This window comes from Uranotaenia lowii, chromosome 3 (genome assembly GCF_029784155.1).
Source record: "Uranotaenia lowii strain MFRU-FL chromosome 3, ASM2978415v1, whole genome shotgun sequence".
NCBI lineage: Eukaryota > Metazoa > Arthropoda > Insecta > Diptera > Culicidae > Uranotaenia > Uranotaenia lowii.
Genome location: NC_073693.1, coordinates 12,317,714 through 12,339,507, shown reverse-complemented (window position 1 = coordinate 12,339,507; position 21,794 = coordinate 12,317,714). Strand labels below are relative to the sequence as shown.

Here is a 21,794-nt window from a genome sequence, read left to right as displayed (position 1 = left end):
AGAGTCAAGTAAAAAAAAAAGAACAACAGAATTTGAAAATTAGACAATCGAGGGATGAAAATATAAGATGAGAGGCTCGAGAGAAATGTAGAAGAAAAGATGATAACATAAGAAGACAAGAAGTATAAAAGATGAGAATTGTGGTGAGAAAAATTAAACGATGGGAAACTGAAACAACTTAAATAAGGTAGTTAAGCCGAAGAGATGAAGAAAAGGGGTTAATAAGATGAAATATTGAGACGTCATAAATAATATTATTAATTGATCTTGTTAAGCTCAGGAGCAAATAGATTAATACAAAAAATAAAATAATACCTAGTTATTAAAAAAAAAAAAATAATAATAATAAATCACGACAATAAGAAGCTGGGCTTTGAGACGACAAAGAATAACCGGATTTTAAAAATGAGTGAAATAGAGGTTGAAAGTAGACAAAAAAAAGCAAAAATTTAGTGAAAAAAAAAGGATTTGGATATTAAAAGTGAGAGAATGTAGAGAGGAGTGAAAAAAAAATAACGATGATAGGATGAGAACATGTGAATGGAGACGGGGAGTATAAAACGACAAAAAGGGAATTAAATAAAAGAGGTTGAAACAGAAGAGATAAGAACATAAAATATTAGATAATAAAGATCAAAGCTGGGTTCGGAAACGACAAGATGATTTGAAATCATTGATTGAAGGATGGCAGGTTTGCTGGGTTGGCCTAATTCATGTCTTGAAATTGATTTTTTTATTCTTAAATATTAACCAGAGGTTCGATTATCAGTTAAAGGTCATAGTCCTTGTCTTAATCGGAATTCAACAGGCTATTTTGTTTTTAATAGTTGGCCTCTGAAAATAAAGAGTAATGCCATAATTCATAATTAATTTGTGAATGTGAATGGGCAACTTTAGAAGAAATCTTAATTCAATGGTTGGGAACGAGAAGGGAACATCTTCTAATTTAAGTTTCGATTCTTAATATGGATATTGGATATTAATTTCAGTTTGAATTTAAATGAGGACATAGTCGGAGTTCCACGGTAGTGCCTTCGTGATTTGGTTTTAGAATATGAAAGCCTGAGTTTTTTTTAAAGGGGAGTCCGGAAGCTGAATCTACAGTCTGAGTATCCCATTTTTTTAAAAAGATGTTTAATATGTCTTGTATGTAATTGATGGTCTCTACTCGAATCATGCAATTGGAGCGCGATACTAGTCTGATGTTCATGTTCGTTTTTGGAAATTTGAACCAATATGTTGAAGTCTTGTTCAATTTGATGCAGTATCTAAGCTGTACCGGTAGTCGGAAACCAAATTATTATAAGAGAGGCAGAAATAGATTCCGTCATGTTGATCTAAAAATAAAAATTATTTTTTTAAATTTTCACCTTATATCCAAATTTGGAAACTGGAGTCGAAGTTTTAGTATGGTGATATTAGCTGAAAGTTTGAGGCCTGACTGCATTACCATGGATTAAAGAACAATGGGAAATTTAATTGTTGGTGTTTTAGATAAAAAATAAGCATAGAAAAAAATGGAATGGAATACGAAATTTGCATTGGGGAGTAGTGTCTAGAACCTGAGGTTTAAGTTAGTGTCCAGTGTCCATAATAAATCTGATAATCGATTGGAGGGAGATAGGAATCTGACGAGAATTTGTTGTACTTTTTTGATCTCACATAGATTTAATTTGAATTAGAGATTTTACTACGAAATCGGGTCGAGAATGTATATTTGAGTTTTTGAAGTTAGAAGAGTCGTTTTTGCTAAGAATCAATAATTGCCTAGTCTAAAAACCAGAAGAAAAGGAAATTTTACAATCGATACTAGAGTGAGAACTTGTGATTAAGAGGTTTGAATCTAGTGAGACGGTAGGAAGAATAAGCAAAGGTTGTGCAGAAAAGGATGCATGCGAAATCTTCAAATATTCGTTTAGAATAATGTTTACTTACATTCATAATAGTTCTGGTTAAGGTTTATTGGTGTATCACACATACTGTAGGTTCCAGATTTTCGAAGATCTGTTTCGAGGTTTCGAAGGAGTTTTGTAGCGATGTTCGTTGTAGGTTGCCTCCCGTTAATCCGATATTGCTTGTCTTGCCCAGGCTTCTGCGATTCTCTTGATTTTTGCTCACTTTTTCTCATCTCCTTGTCAAACGCCTGGAAGAAACATGCTTTCTCGCACTTTAAACGATCAAGCAACCCACATTTTGTTGGAGATCATTTCAATCACGCAGTCACCCAATCTCATTTTCGCAGGGAGAAATTTTCGTTAGCTTCTCAGTAACTGGCTGAGAAATAAACGACCAAGCAAAGTTGTAAATGCTGAAATGCTGAAAATAATGTGAAACAAATGTGTAAATCTTTAATTACCTCTTTGTTTACAAAATCAGATATAAAAGCATGCCAGAATTATTAAACGTCCCCAACAATAAAGCAGGTTGACAAATTCTGAGGCCAATATTCCATAATTCCACGTAGAAAGAGGACGGTCAAATCACACATTAAAGCTGTCCACGTGATTTAGTGAAACGACCAAATTTCATATGTAATTTTTTTGTTTTGTTTTCAGAGTCACACACCAACAATGCTCTGTCAGTAGAAGAGTGATCATTCGTTTGAGAAAAAAATTCTCCCTGCTCTCTCAGCAGCGGAGGATGAAATGCTCATTAAAAGTAAGCTCACAATTATTCGGAGCGAAAAAGTTCACTGTCTCCTTTTGTTCAAGATGAGCAAAATGAAGCCTGGTCTTGCCTTCTTTTTTGTTGTTTATCAATCAAACATATGGCGTATTTTTTTTTGATTCCGGATTTGGCTCTGGAACCGTCAGAATAAAAAAACGATTTTCGGGTTTCGAGTTATTCTATACGTAGGTGTGCGTGAGAACGAGCGCAATGTTTACATGCAGCTGTCATTTTGTTCTCCCTTCTAGATTTCTTCATTCGGTTCTTCACATCCGGATTGCCTTTTTTCGTGTCCGGATTGCACTGGACAGCAGATAGTACGATTTTGCTTGGCTGAGAGGTTCAAAATCGCGGCAATCATCATTTTCCCGTTCATTATTTCAACTGTTTTGCTTTCAGCCAAAAACAGCTGTTTAATGTTTTGACAACAACGTTGAGAGTATTGGTAAACTTCTCGCAAAACTGACTTTCTTCTCAGGGCGACTCCGTCCGTTTTCCGAGCGAACCTAGGTTGCCTCTCGAGCAATAAATGAGCACGATGACAGCAGTTAGAGCGAACCTAGGTTGCCTCCAGGTGAAAAAAAATACGTTAATAAATAATAAATATCAAGAGGCTTTTCGATTTTCGACCGAAAGGCTGCACTCTGAATTTCTGCTACGCAAACCGCGAACCTTTTGTAACTCAGAAAGGTGTTGTGTTGGTTTGAGAAGATGAGTTGTTGCAAAATATCACTGGGGTCGATAAAAAAAAAAGTGGTATGTCTTAAATCAGTGCTGCAAATATAAATCGGGGTTTAATCGGGTCAACTATTGAAGTGCAGTATAGAGGCGGAGGCGAATGTAGGAAATAAGATGTGGGTTGTGTAACGGAGGATATAATTAAGGAAAAATAAATATGTTTAAGTCGTTCGTGAACTAATCTGCATTCTGCATGTTTGTACGATTGCTTCTCGTTTAGCGTGAAGAAGTTAAAGAGAGCGAGCTGAGTAATTGAGTACTGGGGTATTTGATGAAGGAGAACAGGGAGAGTGTGTAGAGATTCGGTTGCAATGGGTAGCGTGAGAAGGAAAAAGCAGGATAGATTGAACAGAGTGACAAAAGTTTTGAGAGTTTAGTTTATAGACGTATTTCAGCGAGAAAGGAGGGCTGCGATAATTTAGGACCAAAAACAGAAAAGAAAGGACAGGAAAAGATGGCCGCCAAGCGCGTCGGTCTCGACACCGATAACAGAGGCCTCAGCAAGTCAGGGCCTTTAAGCAGCATGGAATTTAACGAAGTGGTACCAACACGAGCTGCCGCATCCCAGACCACTCTTACTTTATTTGGTTTTCGGGGGTGGCAAACTACACTTATCGGCAAATACCACACACGGTTCGGGTCGGATTCTCGTAGCTCTTGTTCCGTTGCTTTATGGGCATATCCACGTTCCTGATATTCCTCAATTTGCCGTACAACATTTGCCTTCAAAAGGGGATCTTTTTCGAGGCGTCGAGCTAGACATAACGAACGACGATCTGCCATGTAGAAACTGTTGGGAAATTTCACAAAGTCGTCTGCCCAAAGAAGTCCAGTTTCGAAACGTCCGGAAGGTGTTCTTTTTGTTGTCGCTTCGAGGATTTTACGTGCACGTTGATCTTCTTCGCATTCTGGTGGAGATGGTGGACAAATTCCTGAGGACTCAGAGAGAAAATAGTCCGCTACCTGCTGATGCATCAGCTCATCTTGTGTGCACTTGCAAATGTGAACCATCGTTTGAAAATTCGAGTCAGCTACTCTTTGACCACCATATATGGCCCATCCTAGACGAGTCTTTGCGGCAACGAGATTTGCACCATTGCTTTCACGTTTGTTTAACGACAGCTTCAATCTGGCATTGTCCAAACCAATTAGAATTTGTGGTTTGGCTGCTTGGTAGCTTTTTACGGGTAACCCGCGAAGATGAGGGAAGCTTTTACAGAGCTCCTCGTAGTTCAAAGTCTGTTGGGGAAGGTCTAGTTTCGAAATGGTTCGAACGTTCGATAAAGGATATTGGTGACCGTTGTTTTCCTTCGACACCGACAATTGAACGATTCGGGAACTTTCGTTGCGGGTAACACTGCTCGTCCATTGGAGACACAAATCGTGATCATCACCTTCTAGGCCAAGTTTTTCCGCTATCTCGTCTTCTACCAATGTAACATTCGAACCGTCGTCGAGAAAAGCGTAGGCAGAAACGGACCTTCCGTTGCCGTGAAGTGTAACAGGTACGATCTTGTACAAAGTAGAACCTCTTTTGTCACGATGGATGGAAACCGTTGCCGGTTCAAATTGACTCACGTGTAGGAGTTTGTGATGCGCTTCTGAGCAACCTTCAAGGCCACAGGGTTGTTTAGTGCGACAGGGCCATTTGCCATGGGGCGCCAGACACCGACGACACATCCCCTTTTCTTCTACCAGCTTCAATCGTTCCATCACTGTAAGACTACGAAACTTTTGGCAATCACGGATCTTGTGTGCCCTGCTACTACATCCGAGACACGGCTTGGCCGCCGTATTGTTGGTACTAGACTTGGTGAAAGCTTTTTCGTATACTCGATCAGCTTCTTGATGCACGTTCACAAAGGTGCCTTTGTCCTTGCGCTTGTCCTTTTTGATGCTCCCATCAACAGATTGCTTTGAGGGAACCGACACGTTACACGCTGCCGCTCTAATAGCGGAAACGAAGTTGCAGAATTCTTTGAGTGTTGCTTGCTGGGTCAATTGAATATGCATTCCCCACTGCAGGAGAAGATCCGATGGCAATTTCGCAGCAAGTTCGGTAACAAGCGACGGGTTGTTAAGGTGTGATTGCAGGTTAGCCGCTTCGATGTAAGTAATGAGGTTTCTTACCTCACGTCCAAATGTCACTAGGGAATCGAACTTATTGATGCTGGGAGGACTTGTATTCCGGATTCTGCTTATGAGGCTGTTAATCAGCTGATCCGGTCTTCCACATTCCGCACGAAGAGTGGCCATTATTTCGGGAACCGCAGATGGTACTGTAAGAATGCTAAGTACCTTTTCACGAGCATTTCCTATGAGACTTCTCTGTAACCTCGCAAGGTTCTCATCGGGCTGGATCCCGCACATTGCTGTCGTCGATTCAAACGCATGTTCGAACATCGGCCATTCAAGCGGGTCGCCGGCGAATTTCGGTAGATCTTTCGAAACTACTTGCCGCGCCGCGAACTGCTGGGCACTAAGAACTGGTCCATAATTTGGAAACGGTTGATGAGTGACGTATTCCGGGGGGTATTGCGGAATGTTCTGTGTCGGTTGTCCGTTTGAAGGTACTTGCTGGTTGACTTGTGGTAGCCCGTTCACAAACTGTTGTGAAATTGGTGGTGGATGGTTCCGTGAGGAAGCGTGGAAGAAATCGTTCCTGGGTAAGCCTTGGATTTCTGGTTGGCATTTGGAAGCCGCAGGAGGACCAGTAGGAAAAACACGGTGTCCGAAGTTCACTTGGTGCATTTGCATGGCACAACTAGTCGATGGCTGATTAATATACGAGGGTGCAGGATCACGACGAAAATGATCAGGTTTAGGAGGGCCGTTTTCCACGTTCACTTGCTCCCTTGGGCCCGTTGGTACTGACGGGGGAAGCATGAAGTCATTTGCGGCTGCTCTTCCTGGTTCTTGATGGCCGTGATTGTGCCTATGCTGGTTTGGCGGTGCCAAAGGCGTTGAGCTGGTAAGTGGTATAACCGTGGTCGCCGAAACTTCCTTTTCTGTATTTCGAGCATCGTTGACCCAAGCTTCAACCCGCATATTTGTAGCCAGAATAGCGGATCTTCTCTCGCTACCAGGATTCCTCCCCTCTTGCATGATCGCCATTTCTAGGTTATGTTTTTGGACCAGAAACTGAAGATCCCTTTCTGCTTGCTCCTTCCGGTAACGATCTTCCATTTCTTTCTGCTCTTCAAGATGATGGAGCCGTAACTGGGACACAGAAGCGGTGGATCGAACCGATATAACCGATTTTGCAGATCTCTTAGAGCCCATGTGCTCCGGATCAAGAATTTGAGTCTTGCAGCAATCCGTACATTTCCAGGATTTGTCTGCAATATCAGCGTCGACTCCAGCACAGGCGAAATGCCACCAGCGACTACACTGGTCGCATGCTACCATGGTTTCAGCCCCATCTGCCTTGGAGCAATCGCAGCAGTTGTGCACGTTTGTGGTTCCAGCCACAGCGCTTTCGAGGTTAGGAATGACACGATCAGTTTTGCTCATTTTGCCGATAATTTTTGAGAATGTTGGGGTTTTTGCAGTTCGTCCTCGACTGAACTCAACTGAAATTTATTTGTAACAGGTATAAGTATTTTGAGGTAGAAAAAGTAATGTTAAATCGACTTACAAATTAGTCCCTTTTCTTGATCGACCAGCTAATCTGAGCGAAACTGTGTCTGGTCCGTTTGACAATACGGCTAGCTGGAGGAATTTTATCATTAGGATATTTTCAATATAATGATCGAGAGGTAGACTTACTGGGAATATCCGGCTAATCTGATAAACTTATAAAAAAACCACTTTAACTAAGCCGAAACACCTCGCATAAAACGCTATCAAATATAAAATATTTATCAAATAATGATGCTTCAAAAGATTCGTTTTTTAGTTCAAACTTACAAGGAGTTCACTAAGAACTTAACTATAAATATCCAGAATTTATAAGATCGAACAGAATACCACGTTGCTAAATTTGCTACGGCACTTTTTCCGGCCAATGTGCTTTTCACTTCTACACTTCTACGTTTAACTATAATCTTCTCTTTACTAGTGACAATTCGCGGCATGTCAACGCGACAGATGATGATGAGCGCTTCTCACTTGTGACTTGCTGATCGGTCACAACAGCATGTTTGTTTTCGTGTGCCCCATTCGACGAGCCCTCCACCGAACTTCAGTAGAAAGCCAGAATGTGATTTCATGTCCGCCTCGTCGCTGGCCCAGCTGGCGTCCACGTAGCATTCAAGTTCGCCGATGCCGGATCCTAGATGCAAACGGTAATCTTTCGTAGCCTTGAGGTACCTGATGACTCGCTTTGCTTCTGTCCAATCACTGTTCGACGGATTTGAAACTTTTCTTCCCAGCAATGATGTAGCCACGCAGATGTCCGGCCTGGTGTTTACCGCAACGTAAAGCAAACTGCCCACCAAACTGCGGTATGATGTGTTTGTAGGCAATTCGGTCTCCTCCTTTTGCTTGAGATATGCGGGGTCCATAGGCACTTTTGATGGTTTAGCGTTTTCGTGCCCGAATCGTTGGATGAGCTTCCCAATGTAGTTGGATTGGTCCAGTGTATAATGGTCGCCCTTTCTCTCTACGCGTATGCCCAGGAAATGTTTGAGTTCACCCAGACACGACAATTTGAAGTCTTTTTGAAGCGCACGAGATATTTCTCCGAACTCCTCCTCCGAGCTGCACGCGATGACCATATCGTCGACGTATATCAGGATGAAGGTCTGCTTCCCTTTGTGGCTGCGGATGTACAGGCATTTGTCGGCACTAGCTTGGACGAACCCCATCATTTTGAAGACACCGTCTATTTTCTTATTCCAGGCCCTGGCAGACTGTTTAAGACCATAAATGCTTCGTTTTAGGCGACACACCATGCCGTCGTTTCGTTCGAAGCCAGGCGGTTGCTTCATGTAGACATCCTCCTCCAAGTCTGCATACAGGTAGGCGCTTTTTATGTCCAGGTGCTTGACTAGCATCTGTTGCTTGCTGGCTAACACGAGCACTGTTCGTAGGGTCGCCTGTCGTACGACGGGGGCAAAGACCTCGTCGTAATCTTGGCCGTATTTTTGCGCGAATCCTTGAGCAACTAGTCTTGCTTTATGACGCACTATTTGCCCGTTTTCGTCCTGCTTTCTTTTAAAAGTCCATTTGCATCCTACCGGTTTGTTTCCAGGCGGCAATGGGACCAACTCCCACGTTCCGTACTCTTGAAGGGACTTTATCTCCTCCTGCATCGCTACCTGCCAGACAGCAGCATCGGGTCGTTTGATAGCTTCGGAGTAGCTGCGGGGTTCTTCTTCGAAATGCTTCACCACAACTGCGGCGGGATCGAACCTTTCAGGGGGTACACCTTTCGTGCGCCGTGTTGACTTTCTGCCTTCTAATTGTTCTACGGGGTCATCCTCGCCCTGCAAGGGTTCATTTTCGCTAAATCCGTAGAATGATTCTTCGTCGGCCAGGCTATCGCTATCTTCAGTATCTTCTTCTTCGCCTTGTTGCTTCGAGATAACTGAGTCTTTCTGCAAAACGGAGTCGAATTCCACTTCCCCGTCGATATGCTGATCTCCGCTGGAGGTACCTGCTACGCTTGAGTCCCTTTCGTCTTCGATAAACTTGGCGTCTCGGCTTACGTGGATCTGACGGGTGGCTCTATCCAAGAAGCGGTATGCCTTATGCTCCGGCGAATAACCGATGAATGTCAGCTTTTGAGCTGTGGCGTCCAGTTTCTTCCTCTTTACTTTAGGAATGTGAACCCAAGCGCTGCAGCCGAAAACTTTCAAGTGATGGACCTTGGGTTTCACACCATTCCAGAGCTCGAAGGGCGTGACGTCAAGAGGTTTCGTAGGCAGAATGTTTTGGAGGTATACTGCCGTGCAAAGCGCCTCTGCCCAGTAACGTTGCTCTAACTTCGCATCGAAGAGCATACCGCGCACCATCTCGATGAGGGAACGGTTCTTTCGTTCCGCAATCCCGTTCTGTTGGGGGCTGTAAGCCGCTGTGTATTGCGGCGCAATCCCCTCTCGCTTGTAGAACGACCGCAGCTGCTTGCTGCTGTACTCTCCGCCCTGGTCTGAACGGATGGCTTTCGGTGAACGACCAAACAGCGTCTTGGCACGAGCGACGTATTCTTCTATTTTCGTTGCGACTTCTGATTTTTCCTTTAATAGGAAGATCACGCAGTATCTGGTGTGGTCATCAATGACGGTCATGAAGTACCGATAACCACTGACCGACGGTGTGTCAACCGGGCCGCAAACGTCCGTGTGCACTAGATCCATAGGAGCGGCTGACGTAGACGTCGATTCGTTGGGGAAGGTAATACGTGGCATCTTACCTTTTAGGCAGCATTCGCACTGCTCGTCAACGTTGCACTCGTGGATTATGATGCCGTCCGCCAAACCGCCCTTCTGCAAACGGTGAATCGCTTTCGGATCCCGGTGGCCGAATCTCCTATGCCAAACGTGCTTACAGTCCTTGTGGTGATGGTCGCTTGCCACCATGACGACGCTCTGTGGTTGCTTAATGTGGTACAGGCCGTCCTTCAAAGTTGCCGCTGCTATAGTGACTTCTCCTCGCATGATCCGACAGCCAGCTGCGTCGAAAATTACAGTAGCTTGCTTTTCGACCAGCGCGCGGACCGAAAGTAAGTTCAGGGACAGATCCGGAACATGAAGTGCTTCACTAAGGTTCATTTCATGACGGTGACCTCGCTCGTTAACGCATTCGACGACACAGGGACCTTCACCACAAACTTTGACATCCTTACCATCCGCTAGCTTGACATACCTGGCCGCACTTTCCTTGAGCTCCAAAAACGATTTCCGGTCGGCGACGGTGTGGCTTGTCGCACCGGAGTCGACGATCCACGGTTTGCTTGCGTTTACCATTGCTACAACACCGGTAACCAAAGCAAACGAAACGGTTTCCTTCCGATTTGTTGGCTTTCCTTGGGATTTTGATTCCGCCTCCTTGTCGCGAATCAGCTTGCGGCACTCTTTCTGCTTATGGCCTGCCTTCTGACAATAGTGGCAAACAAAAGGCTTCTTCTTTCTGCTGTCGCGGCTAACCTGCAGCACCGTGCCGGGCGCTGATCCCTGCTGCTTCGCTGCCTCGTCGAGTAGCTTCCGCTTGACCAACTCGAGCGTGAGGTCTTCGTCCGATCTGCTTTCGAGAGCTGTTGTTAGCGTGTCAAAAGAGCTGGGAAGACTTCTCAAGATCATCGCGACCATGAGATTTTGTTGCAGCTCTTGACCGGCGTTGGCTAAACAAGCAAACAACTCTTCCATCTCGAACAGGTGCTCGGCCATATCTTCTCCGTTGACGTAGCGCTTGTCGCAAATCCTTTTAAGTAGCGACACTTTTGAGGTTAGAGTTGTCTTCTGGTGGTGATTCTGGAGCGCCGTCCAAGTAGCTTTGGCCGTCGTTGATGAGCGAATCAATCCGTGCTGGTTGTCCTCAATCAATAAGCCAATCGTGGCTCTTGCTTTGGCATCTCCTGCCCTCCACGTGGCATCCGCTTCCGTCTCCGGCTTTACTCCTGGATCCACGTATCGCCAGAGCTCCTCCCGAACGAGTAACAACTCGACCTTGAACCGCCAGGTGGTATAATTATTGTTCCCGAGCTTCTGTAGCGTGAATCGATTCGCCTCCATTGCTTTTCGCGATTACCGTCCGAAAACTTGCGAACAATTCGATTAACGCGGTTAAAAATACGGACTTTACGATTTTTACTTTTAACCTCGCTGCTGGGCCCATAACCTATCGCAGGTAATAAAGGCAGCGGTCGAGGAAAGTACAACGTGGTTAACGGTGTGACTGACAACTATGGAATGAGTTTTTATTTCGTAAGCAAAGTGTGTGTTTATTTTGTGTGGATTTGTGTGTGATGGAGTAATGAAAAACACTGAATGAAATGTTCCGGGTAGAACTGACGTCGGTGCTCCATAATGGGGTAGCCCGACAGATCTTTTGCTTAAAACAACAGTCACCAAAAATGGAGTTCCAAAAAGTTATCAAAATTGCAAGAGAACAGCAAATATATTAACAAAAGTTGATAAAACGTACCGGAACATGTATTCAATTCATTTTAGGACCGATACACTGACTCATCTGTGAATTAGTTTGGAAAAAGTATTGCGTTTGCACTTGCCCCCATAAACGGGGCAAGTGCAAATTTTGAAATTTTTTCACAAAAGCACCATTACTTTTTACCAACATTTTTTTATTTTTCATTTTCAACGGGAATTTGTTGAGAACTATTTTCGTGATGCAACGAACGATAATTGGTAATTTTTGAACATATACATATTTTTCTAGGACATGTGAAAGTTGAACTATGGTGAAAACCGTTTGCACTTGCCCCGGTGTTCTCAGCAGGAGTATAAATGAAACGCGTGTTTACAGGTTGGAAACGAACAAAGGATTGAATTTTATTTGTCAGAATGATACACGCTAATTTATGATCACTCACGTTTGGGTTACTTCAATTGGTACACTGATATTTTATAACACTGTCAATATCCCGCCTCAATTGATGATCCCCAATTTCTCTCGTAGTTTGCAGAAGCGTGGCGATGGTAGTCCCTTGGTTAAGGCGTCCGCCACTTGCTCCTCGGTTTGCAAATACTGCAGCTCCAGTTGACCTTTCTCCACCAATTCTCTGACGAAGAAGTTCTGGATCTCGATGTGTTTCATACGTTTGTGTTTACGAGGATCCGACGTAACGGCGATACATGGTTGGTTATCCTCGTACACTGTAATCGGTAGCTCGACGTCTTGTCCCACAGACTTCAGGAGGTTCGTCGCCCATACGACCTCGCAGCTAGCCAGACACAACGCCATCAGTTCCGCTTCGGTACTCGACAAGGCAACTGATCCCTGTTTCTTGGTCGCCCACATCACGGTAGAACCATACAACTTGACGACAAATCCGGAAACTGATCTTCTGTCGTTGGGGTCGTTTCCCCAATCCGCATCAGCGTACGCCTCTAGCATTTTCGACGATTCAGTACGCTGGAACACGAGCTTACTATCAACTGTCCCTCTCAGGTATCTCAGGACTCGTTTCAGGTGGACCCAGTGATCATTGGTAGCACAACACTGGAATCCCGCAAAGTAGCTCACAGCTGCCGACAGGTCTGGTCTCGAAGTTACCATTAAGTACATTAGACAACCCACTAGCTCCTTGTACGGTTTGTCTGTGTACTCCTTCGGATTCTCTCCTTTCTCCAATCGCAGGCGTGGGTCCATCGGAATAGCGGAAGGTTTACAGTCGCTCATCCCGAATCTCTCGAGCACACTCTTGACGTAAGTGCTCTGGTCGATTTCCATGAGTCCCATCTCACGTTCACGCCTGATGTTCAATCCCAGGAATGACCTTACTTCCTGAAGATCCTTCATCTCGAATTCAGCAGACAGGCTTTTCTTGAGTTTCTTGATCTCCTTCTCCGAGTTGCTCACAAGCAATATGTCGTCCACGTAAATGACAACGTAAACAACAACGCCGTCCTGTCGTCGATAGTACAGACACAGGTCATGCTCGCTTCTCTTGAACCCAAGACTGCTCACAAAAACATGGAAACGCTGATTCCAGCTTCGAGAGGCTTGCTTAAGACCATAAATAGCCTTGTTCAGCTTACACACAAGACCATTCCCCCTCTCAAAGCCAGCTGGTTGGCGCATATAGATATCCTCGTCTAATACGCCGTTCAAAAATGCACACGTTACGTCCATCTGGTGTACGTGCCAGCGTTCATGGTTCGCCAATGCTAGGAGAATCCGCAGCGTCGACATTCTAGCAACAGGTGAGTAGGTCTCCGAAAAATCAAAACCTGGTCGCTGGGTAAAACCGCGAGCAACCAGTCTGGCTTTGTACCTGTCTACTTCACCATCACACTTGCGTTTAACCTTGAATACCCACTTATTATCGACCAATTTTCTACCAGCAGGTAACTTTGTTAAACGCCACGTGTCGTTCTTCTCCAATGAAGCTAGCTCTTCTTCAATTGCACGATTCCACTGCGACCAATCACTTCTCTTCTTGAGAGCCTCGATATCCGACGGAATATCGTCCAAATATTCCTCAGCACTTAACGCAAACACTGTCGCACTCAAGTCATAATCACTATGCCACGCGGGTGGCACCGTAGCACGACCGCTTCGACGCACGTCACCGTTTCCCGAGTGCTCATCACCGACCGACGCTTCGTTTTCACTTTGTTCTTCAGTATCTGTGTAAAACTCATCGTCTGTTTCTTGATGCACCCGCGGCGGGTTCTGATCAACTTCGCGATTGAGCACACGACTTCGTATCACGACCGCTCGACTTTCGTCTTTCCCGTTTTCGATCAACACCGGCGGCGAACAATGTCCCAACTTTTCCTCGTTGAACACAACATCACGAGCTGTGAAAACCTTTCTTCCGTTCCACACTCGATAACCGCTCGGACCGTAACCGACAAACCGAACTTTCTCACTCTTCGAATCAAGTTTCTTTCGAAGTTTTATTGGTACGTGTACGTAACACTCACTCCCGAAAACGCGCAAGTTCGAAACGTTTGGCTTTTTCCCGTGCCAAACCTCATACGGAGTCCGATCACCGGCGACCGCGACGCTTGGGCTTCGATTAAGCACATAATTTGCAGTGTAGACTGCCTCGCCCCACAAGTTCTTCGGCATTTCACTTGCTTCTAGCATAGCCCGCACTTTTTCCACGAGAGTTCTGTTGAGACGTTCACTTACGCCGTTCTGCTCTGGCGTATACGGTACCGTTGTCTCCAGCAGAATACCCAACTTCTTGCACAGACGCCGCATCGACTTACCCGTATATTCACCTCCATTATCGCAAACCAATCGGCTGATCTTGGTTCCGAAATGAGCGGATGCCATTGCCTCATATTCCTCAAAGCACTCCTGCACATCACTCTTCGACCGAATGAGGTAAAGCACGCACATATGGGTAAAATCATCCGTAAATGTGACGAAATAGTTGTTTCCGTCCCACGTTACTGGTGTCACAGGTCCACAAACGTCACTGTGAACGATTTCGAGGGGTCGACTCGCAAGCTTTTCGATACGGCTGTGGAATGGCTCACGGGATTGTTTACCAACAATACAGGCTTCACACAACAATTTCACAGAGCCGTCCGCGACGTCCTCTACCGACAAGCCATCCACCATTTTCTTCGAAACTAGTTTCGCTAGATTATCACTACCTAGATGGCCAAACCTTTGGTGCCACAGCTCGAGTTTCTTGCTCACTTTGCCACTTAGCATCGCACTTTCACTTGAGTTCACTTGTTTACACTCAAAGTCCATACAGTACAACTTGCCAAACTGGCAACCAGTGGCCACTGTCTCACCATCGGCCTCTACTGTTATACACCCTCTGTAGAAAATCACTTTCTTCCCAGATCTCTCCAATCGCCTGAGCGACAGAAGATTTAACGCCAGATCAGGAATGTATAAAACATCTTCCATGGTGATCACAATCTTTTGACCATTCACCACTGCTTGTACGACGACACGACCTTTCTTGTGTGCGCGCAACACTACCCCACTTTTCGCGGTCTGAATCACTACCGGCGTATGGAGAGTTTCCATAACCTCAAACAACGAACTATCGTTGGACATATGCTCAGACGCGCCACTGTCGAGGTACCACTTCGATTGCCTATTCACACTGGCAGCAGCAAATTCCACGTCGGCTGCAACAAAACTCACTGTTTTCGCACTCACATGTGCCTTTTGCACCGAGCTTTTGTTTTCGTGCCTTTTTGCACCACTATTCTTCGGACACTGCGCCATCTTGTGGCCAAAACCGTGGCAGCCAAAACACTTTATCTTCGGTTTCTGTTTTCCAGAAAACGCGGCCTCTTCTTTTTCCGCTTCCGGCCGTTGGCCTCTTCGCTTGGCCTCCACATCCAGGTACTTTCTTCGCACAAGATCCAGCGTCAAATTGTCAGACACAGCCTCCATGACTGTCGTCACGGCGTCATACGATTCCGGCATCGTAAGCATGAGGTGACAAATTACATCTTCCTCCTCCATGCATGCGCCAGCACCTTTTATCTCCCGCACCAACTGATCGAAGCGGAGAAAATGGTCCTGCAAACTATCACTCTCACTGTATCGCATAGAGAGCAACTGACGCTTCAGAAGAAACCGGTTCGTCAGACTCTTCCGCTGGAACACACTGTGGAGTCCATCCCAAATCTGTTTCGGGCTATTTTTGTCCTTGACATACTCCAAATGGCTGTCGGCGATAGCCTGAATCAACACGGACCGACACCGATTGTCCTGTTTAACACGTTCCGCGATTTTCACTTCCTTTCGCGTGGCAACTTCCGGACGGTCGTCTTCTCGGACATGCCAGAAATCCTCCTCCTCAGCCGCTTTCTCCACGCAATGAACACACTCATTTGGCGGAACACCTGAAAGTTGTAAAATTGACCCGTTTTTACGAACCTGCATTAATTATCTGTCAAATAACGGGTCAATTTGTCGGGTCAATATTACACATTATTTCGAAAAGCCCGGGTACGCATCACGACGGGTAGTTTTATGTGTTGTCAAATTTTGAACCGTTTTGTTGCAAGTCCGCTGGACTGTTTGGAGGAGGATTTTAGTAAGTATTTTAATATTATCGTCAAAATAGTTTCGTTTCTAATACATTTGTATGATTCTCTTCACAGACTTTGCGTGGGCACATGAGGAGGGTTCCGATTCCGAACCAGAAATGCTTCGTGATAAACTATGCTGGTAAATGGTAAGCATTTTACTACGAATAAATTATTAAACCATCAATTAACAATCAATTATTCGCTCAACAGGTTGCCCTGTGACCACAAGCTGCGGAAATCATCATGCTTCGGAAAATGCTGAAATCGAGCGGTAGTATGTTAAAAATGTTAAGTTTAAAGTGAAGAAATAAAGTATGCTTTGTTTGAAAATATGTCATTTCATTTTCATTTTGTATTCCTTACATGCAACGTTCCTTGTCGCTTGAAACTGCTCACATCTTCACAGAGCGCAAGCGTTTCAAATAATGTGTAAATTTGACCCGACGATATGACGTATAGCCTATGTACCCTATAAGGGGTACAAGGCCTGTACACCAAAAAGGAGTTAACCCAGTCTTAGGCTGATGTCATGCTGAAACAACTAGCAACGCAACGCAACGCAACGTTCCAATAAGATTGCGTTGCATTGCATTGGTATGTCATGCTGGCGCGACCTGTCACTTTGAAATTCCCTACAAATCATCACTTCTCTACATCTGATAATGCTTTGAATCGTCTCCTTTCTTTCCGGAGCCATCAAAAACTCATCAAATCACGACCCGGATTGCAAGTATGCCGAAATTTGAACCGACAAAATTCCTTGTTTTTTTGCCGGAACTAAGAATTCATGAAAATTTTCTCGCCGATTAAGATAGTTTTTAGTTTATTATCACAAGTTCGGACAGATCTTCGTACTATTGTGCTTAAAACCCGGAATCACTGCTTCAAATCGAGAAAAAACAATATTCCTATTGGATTTCCTGCTAGTCGCGCTACTAAACACATTGGCATCAGATTGGTCGCGCTACACAAAGCGACCAGTATGACAGGTCTGCGCGATTTCCATGGAGATCAAATGAGAGCTGGTTAGTCGTGTGAACGTTGCGTTGTAGGTCGCGTTGCTAGTTGCTTCAGCATGACATCAGCCTTATCCGATAACGGATCAAAACTACACTATAAGGGGTTGCGCCAGATGAGTGTGAAGCACATCCAACTGCTGTAGATATGCCTTCATTCGGAAGCACCAGTTGTTAAACCCGGATCCGTCAAACGGCTTGATCCGGAGCGATCTCGTTTCCTCCTCCATTACGACCGACAAACTTTTTCGATCCGAAAACTTTTCATTCGCGAAAAACTTTTAGCACGCGGTTTGGAACTGAGGTTAGGCTGGGCCCAAAACCTCTCAGCAGGAGTATAAATGAAACGCGTGTTTACAGGTTGGAAACGAACAAAGGATTGAATTTTATTTGTCAGAATGATACACGCTAATTTATGATCACTCACGTTTGGGTTACTTCAATTGGTACACTGATATTTTATAACACTGTCAATAGGTGTACCTTATAGTTCAATGTTTGTAAAGTGTGTTTTATGGACCCACTTTAACCAATCGAAGATTAAAAGAGCTTAAAAACTTTATATTTTAACAAAAAAAAGGTCATCAAAACCTTAAAAACTGGATTTACGGACTAACAAAACAATTTTTGTTTAAATTTTATATTTCTACTATTTTTAAGAAACAATCATTTTCTATCTCTGACCTATTCATTCAATTTAGATCGTGTAAATGTGCACAGGTCATAAACTTAAATGATTTTCGTAGAGTCGACTTCATGTTTAAATAATTCAACATCAACAACGCACAGCTAATTTTTTTCAACAAGGTTCTATTAACGTGTGTTTAGAATCCAACGATACATTAGCGGGAAAAATCACACGTAATTTAAATTATTCAAACGATTCAACGATTACCAAGACTGGCCCCAATACTGCATTTTTTTTAATCCCTGACAACAATATTGTTTTAGTTTTTTCACCATAGGTACTCAGAAAACATTCTGTTTGGAATTAGATGTTATACGTGTGTGAAAATCACAAAATACACATACCTTATTTAAATTTTCGCAAAATAAAAACTGAACACGGTAGTTTGAAAATCATCTCATTATGCGAAATTTGGCTAGATCAGTTCAGCTGTATAATGAAGCGATGAGAAACGATAACCTAAGTAATGAATACCTAACTGATATGTTATATACTTACGTACGTTATGTAGTTATATTAACTTTAATATTTAAATTTAAAAGAAAAGAAAGAACCGAAAACACGAAAATTTTGAAAAAAACCAATTTTTGAAAAACCTTAAGCAATGAGCTTCTACATTTTGATGACCAACTAAGATTAACCAGAATTATAAAGGCTATTTCTCAATTAAAAGCACTACCAAGTAAAGTGTTTTGGACGAAACGACGTTTCATTAGCACATTCATTTACACTAATGATTTTTCTCGAAATACTTGATTTTCTCCGCTGGGTTTGGCACAATCTAAAATTTAAAACAAAAGATTATTAGACCTATTTTTAAAGCAGCTTTAACTTATCAAGTACCGTATCTTGTCCCGGTTTCCAACCGGCCGGGCATACCTCGCCGTGCTTGTCAGTGTACTGGAATGCTTGCACCAGCCTCAACGTTTCGTCGACCGAACGTCCCACCGGCAAGTCGTTCATGGTGATCTGCCGCAGGATGCCACGATCGTCGATGATGAACAGTCCTCTGTTGAAAAAAAAACCAAATTAAATATTTAGTTATGATTCTAGTCTCAAAATATAAAAATCTACCTTAAAGTATGGCCCAAATCGTCCAAGTACACTCCATAGTCCTTGGCAATACTGTGAGTGATATCGCTGACCAGTGGGATGTTTATCTTGCCCAGACCGCCTTCTTTCCGAGGAGTGTTGATCCAAGCCAGATGGGTAAAGTGGGAATCAATACTGGCAGCAATAACTTCGGCGTTCATCTTCCTGAACTCCTTGGCTCGATCCGAGAAAGCTAAAATCTCCGTCGGGCAGACGAATGTGAAGTCCAACGGGTAGAAAAAGAACACCAGATATTTGCCCCGGTAGTCGGACAGTTTGATCTTCTTGAAGGCGCCATCGACGACGGCTGTAGCTTCAAATTGAGGGGCAGGTCGCGAGATAACAGCTTTGGTCCACTGAAGTTTGTGGTCGGCCGAGCGCACATCTTCCTGCGGGTAAACGTGACCTCCGGCGTACGAATGACAGGAACCTTCCTCTGCCTGTCCCTGGGAAGATAGCAGGCCCAGAACAGCGCCGATTAGAATAAGCACACGCCCCGGATTAATATTTTTCATTTTAAACATTTGCCACACTCCTATCCTAGAAACCACCGGGAAAACTATTTGCTATTGTAGGCTTTTAGCCACGCATACAAAATGGTGCAATGCAATGTGAGAACAGCACGAAACACAAACTCGCTGCTGCTAATCGTGCCGGGAAAATTATATTGGAAGATTGTATCGTTCCTTTTTAATGGGTTGGCTGATAAGGTATGCTCTTGACGACGTATTTTTGATAAGAGCCAAAAGAGTTTTGCTGAGTTTACGCGAAGCTAGACAGGGATTCAAGCGAAAAGAAGCAATCAATGGTTGACGGACAAGCCGATCGCCGAGGAACTATTTTGGCTGCGAATGAGTTTGTTGTGAGTCGTGAAAAGCCGGCGGCAGACAACAGGTAAGGTACATGTGCCGAAAGTTGACCTAGATTCCAAAACACCGATATTGAAAAATTGATTACAAAACGAAAAGTTCATGTTAGAATGAAAAATTAAGAAAAGTATGCAGTTATTGTATTACATTGTAAATTCCAAAACCAATTTTCAAATGAAACTCAAAAACGACAATATGTGTAGACACCTTAAACACTGACTTCAAATTCATTTCGTTCATCTTTGTTTGGAATCGTAACACTGAAAGCAATCGTTCTACCAAAATTGAATAAAAAAAACAACTAACGCACATTTTAATTTTAATTTGACACCCTCAAATGAAAAAAAAATATTAACAGTGCTTAGCTTAAACTCAAAATTTTAACACGAATTGTACCTTAATTTCTTGAGGATTTAAATTTGAATCTTCGCAAACGGCCACCCGAATGGGATTGAAATTGTAGAACAAACAATTAGTATACCGCGGGATCGGTGATATATCAACCGATTTCGGCTGCTGGAAGATCGATTTCGGTAAATTTGACGGTAGAATTTTGGCCAACATTTTTAATTTGTATCGTTTTGATCAATTTTGCAAAGCCAACTCTGTTAGATTTCAGAATGTTTAAATTTGGAGAATGAATTCTAACATTAATTTAGGATTCTAGTTTCAGATCCTTTTTGATCCAGATTTCTAATAAAAAATTTCAGATTTAGTTTCAATATTCAAAATCTTATTCCAGCATTAAAATTTGGGTTGAATATTTAGATTTCAGAATAAGATTCAAATTTTATTTTTAAAAAGATTTCAGAATTATATTGAAGAGTTTCGAATGTATTTCAGGTTCAGATTGATCATTCGAATTTTAAACACTTTTAAATTACAGTTGAGGATTTCAGTTTTAGACTTTGGATTCAGATTTTATCATTGAATTCAGATTTAAGATTTAGATTTAAAATTAAAATTTCGAACTAAGATTCCAGATACAGATTCCGTATTCAGCTTCTGATTCCAGGTTCCAGATTGAGACTTGAGATAGATAGAGTTATTGATTTAAGCAATTTTATTACTTCGTGAATTTGGATGATACCTTCAGATTTTAGATACAGATTTGAGCATAAAAACTGGAAGTTCATACTCAGCAGAACCCTAGTTTTACTTCATAGAAGTAGAAAATGTATCTTTTAGATTCAGTAATCGAGAACTTTAAATTAGATTACGATTTTAAAATCATTGAACAGAATGTAAGCTTCGATTCATCTCTAAATTCGTGAATCGTGACACGTGAGAAAGAAATTGAATTTTAATTTTTCCTGTGAGATGAACGAAGTTCACTCATTGAAATAATTTGAGCGTAGTATAACAATAGGATATATACATCATTTATTTAGATTTTTGATTCGCAATATTTCATCAAAATTGAATCAAGTTTTGATTTTGTTTTTCAAAGTTACTATTATAATAAAAAACTCAATACTTTTAATGATTTATACGTACATTTTCTAGACTTTAAAGAGTCTTTCAAATATGGAATAAAATGTTTATAAGTCCTTTCGTTTTGATACGTCAGATTAGTCATTGTTTTGGTTCTTCAAATTTGTGTAAAAATTATTGGCCGAAAAATTTAAACTCAATTACTAATCGAAGGATTTAAAGTCCCTGGAAGGAAATGGCAGCAAATTTAGCAAACGTTCCGGAATCACTGAAAGCCATCAGTCACTATCTGAAGACGGCCCAGGAACACGACAGCAGAGATGCCATCGTCAGCTACTGGTGCAGATTGTACGCTCTGCAGCTGGGGTTGAAAATCAATAGCCAGGGTTCGGAGGAACGTAAATTCCTGATCGGTATCATGGATTGGCTGGAACGCGCCAAGAAGGAACATGCCGAGAACGAATCGATTACGCATGAGGTAGCGGCCCAGGCATATCTGGAAAACTACGCATTGAAGTTGTTCCTGTACGCAGACAAGCAAGATCGTGCCAGTAATTTCGGGAAGAACGTTGTGAAGGCTTTCTATACGGCAGGAATGATCTACGATGTACTGCAGACGTTCGGTGAATTGACAGAGGAGGTAACTCAG

General features: G+C 43.0%; 2 protein-coding genes across 3 annotated transcripts in view; one reads left to right on the top strand and one right to left on the bottom strand.

The window, feature by feature from the left end:
• Nucleotides 1–18,438: 18,438 nt before the first annotated feature.
• LOC129751345 (peroxiredoxin-2-like) overlaps nt 18,439–21,794 on the bottom strand; it is a 6,446-nt gene continuing 3,090 nt past the window's right edge. Inside the window, exons 1-4 of one of the 2 annotated variants that reach the window (XM_055746790.1) lie at nt 20,108–20,290; nt 18,825–19,288; nt 18,594–18,759; nt 18,439–18,531 (exon numbers count right to left, since the gene is read on the bottom strand). In XM_055746790.1, the coding sequence (XP_055602765.1) occupies nt 18,481–18,531; nt 18,594–18,759; nt 18,825–19,288; nt 20,108–20,275 (849 nt within the window). In that variant the 5' untranslated portion in view covers nt 20,276–20,290 and the 3' untranslated portion in view covers nt 18,439–18,480. Of the gene's footprint in view, nt 18,532–18,593; nt 18,760–18,824; nt 19,289–20,107; nt 20,291–21,794 lie in introns of those variants that run through there. The other variant, XM_055746789.1, reaches the window with a different exon arrangement.
• LOC129751347 (vacuolar protein sorting-associated protein VTA1 homolog) overlaps nt 21,278–21,794 on the top strand; it is a 2,025-nt gene continuing 1,508 nt past the window's right edge. The window contains exon 1 of the mRNA XM_055746791.1: nt 21,278–21,794. Within this exon, the coding sequence (XP_055602766.1) occupies nt 21,381–21,794 (414 nt within the window). The 5' untranslated portion in view covers nt 21,278–21,380.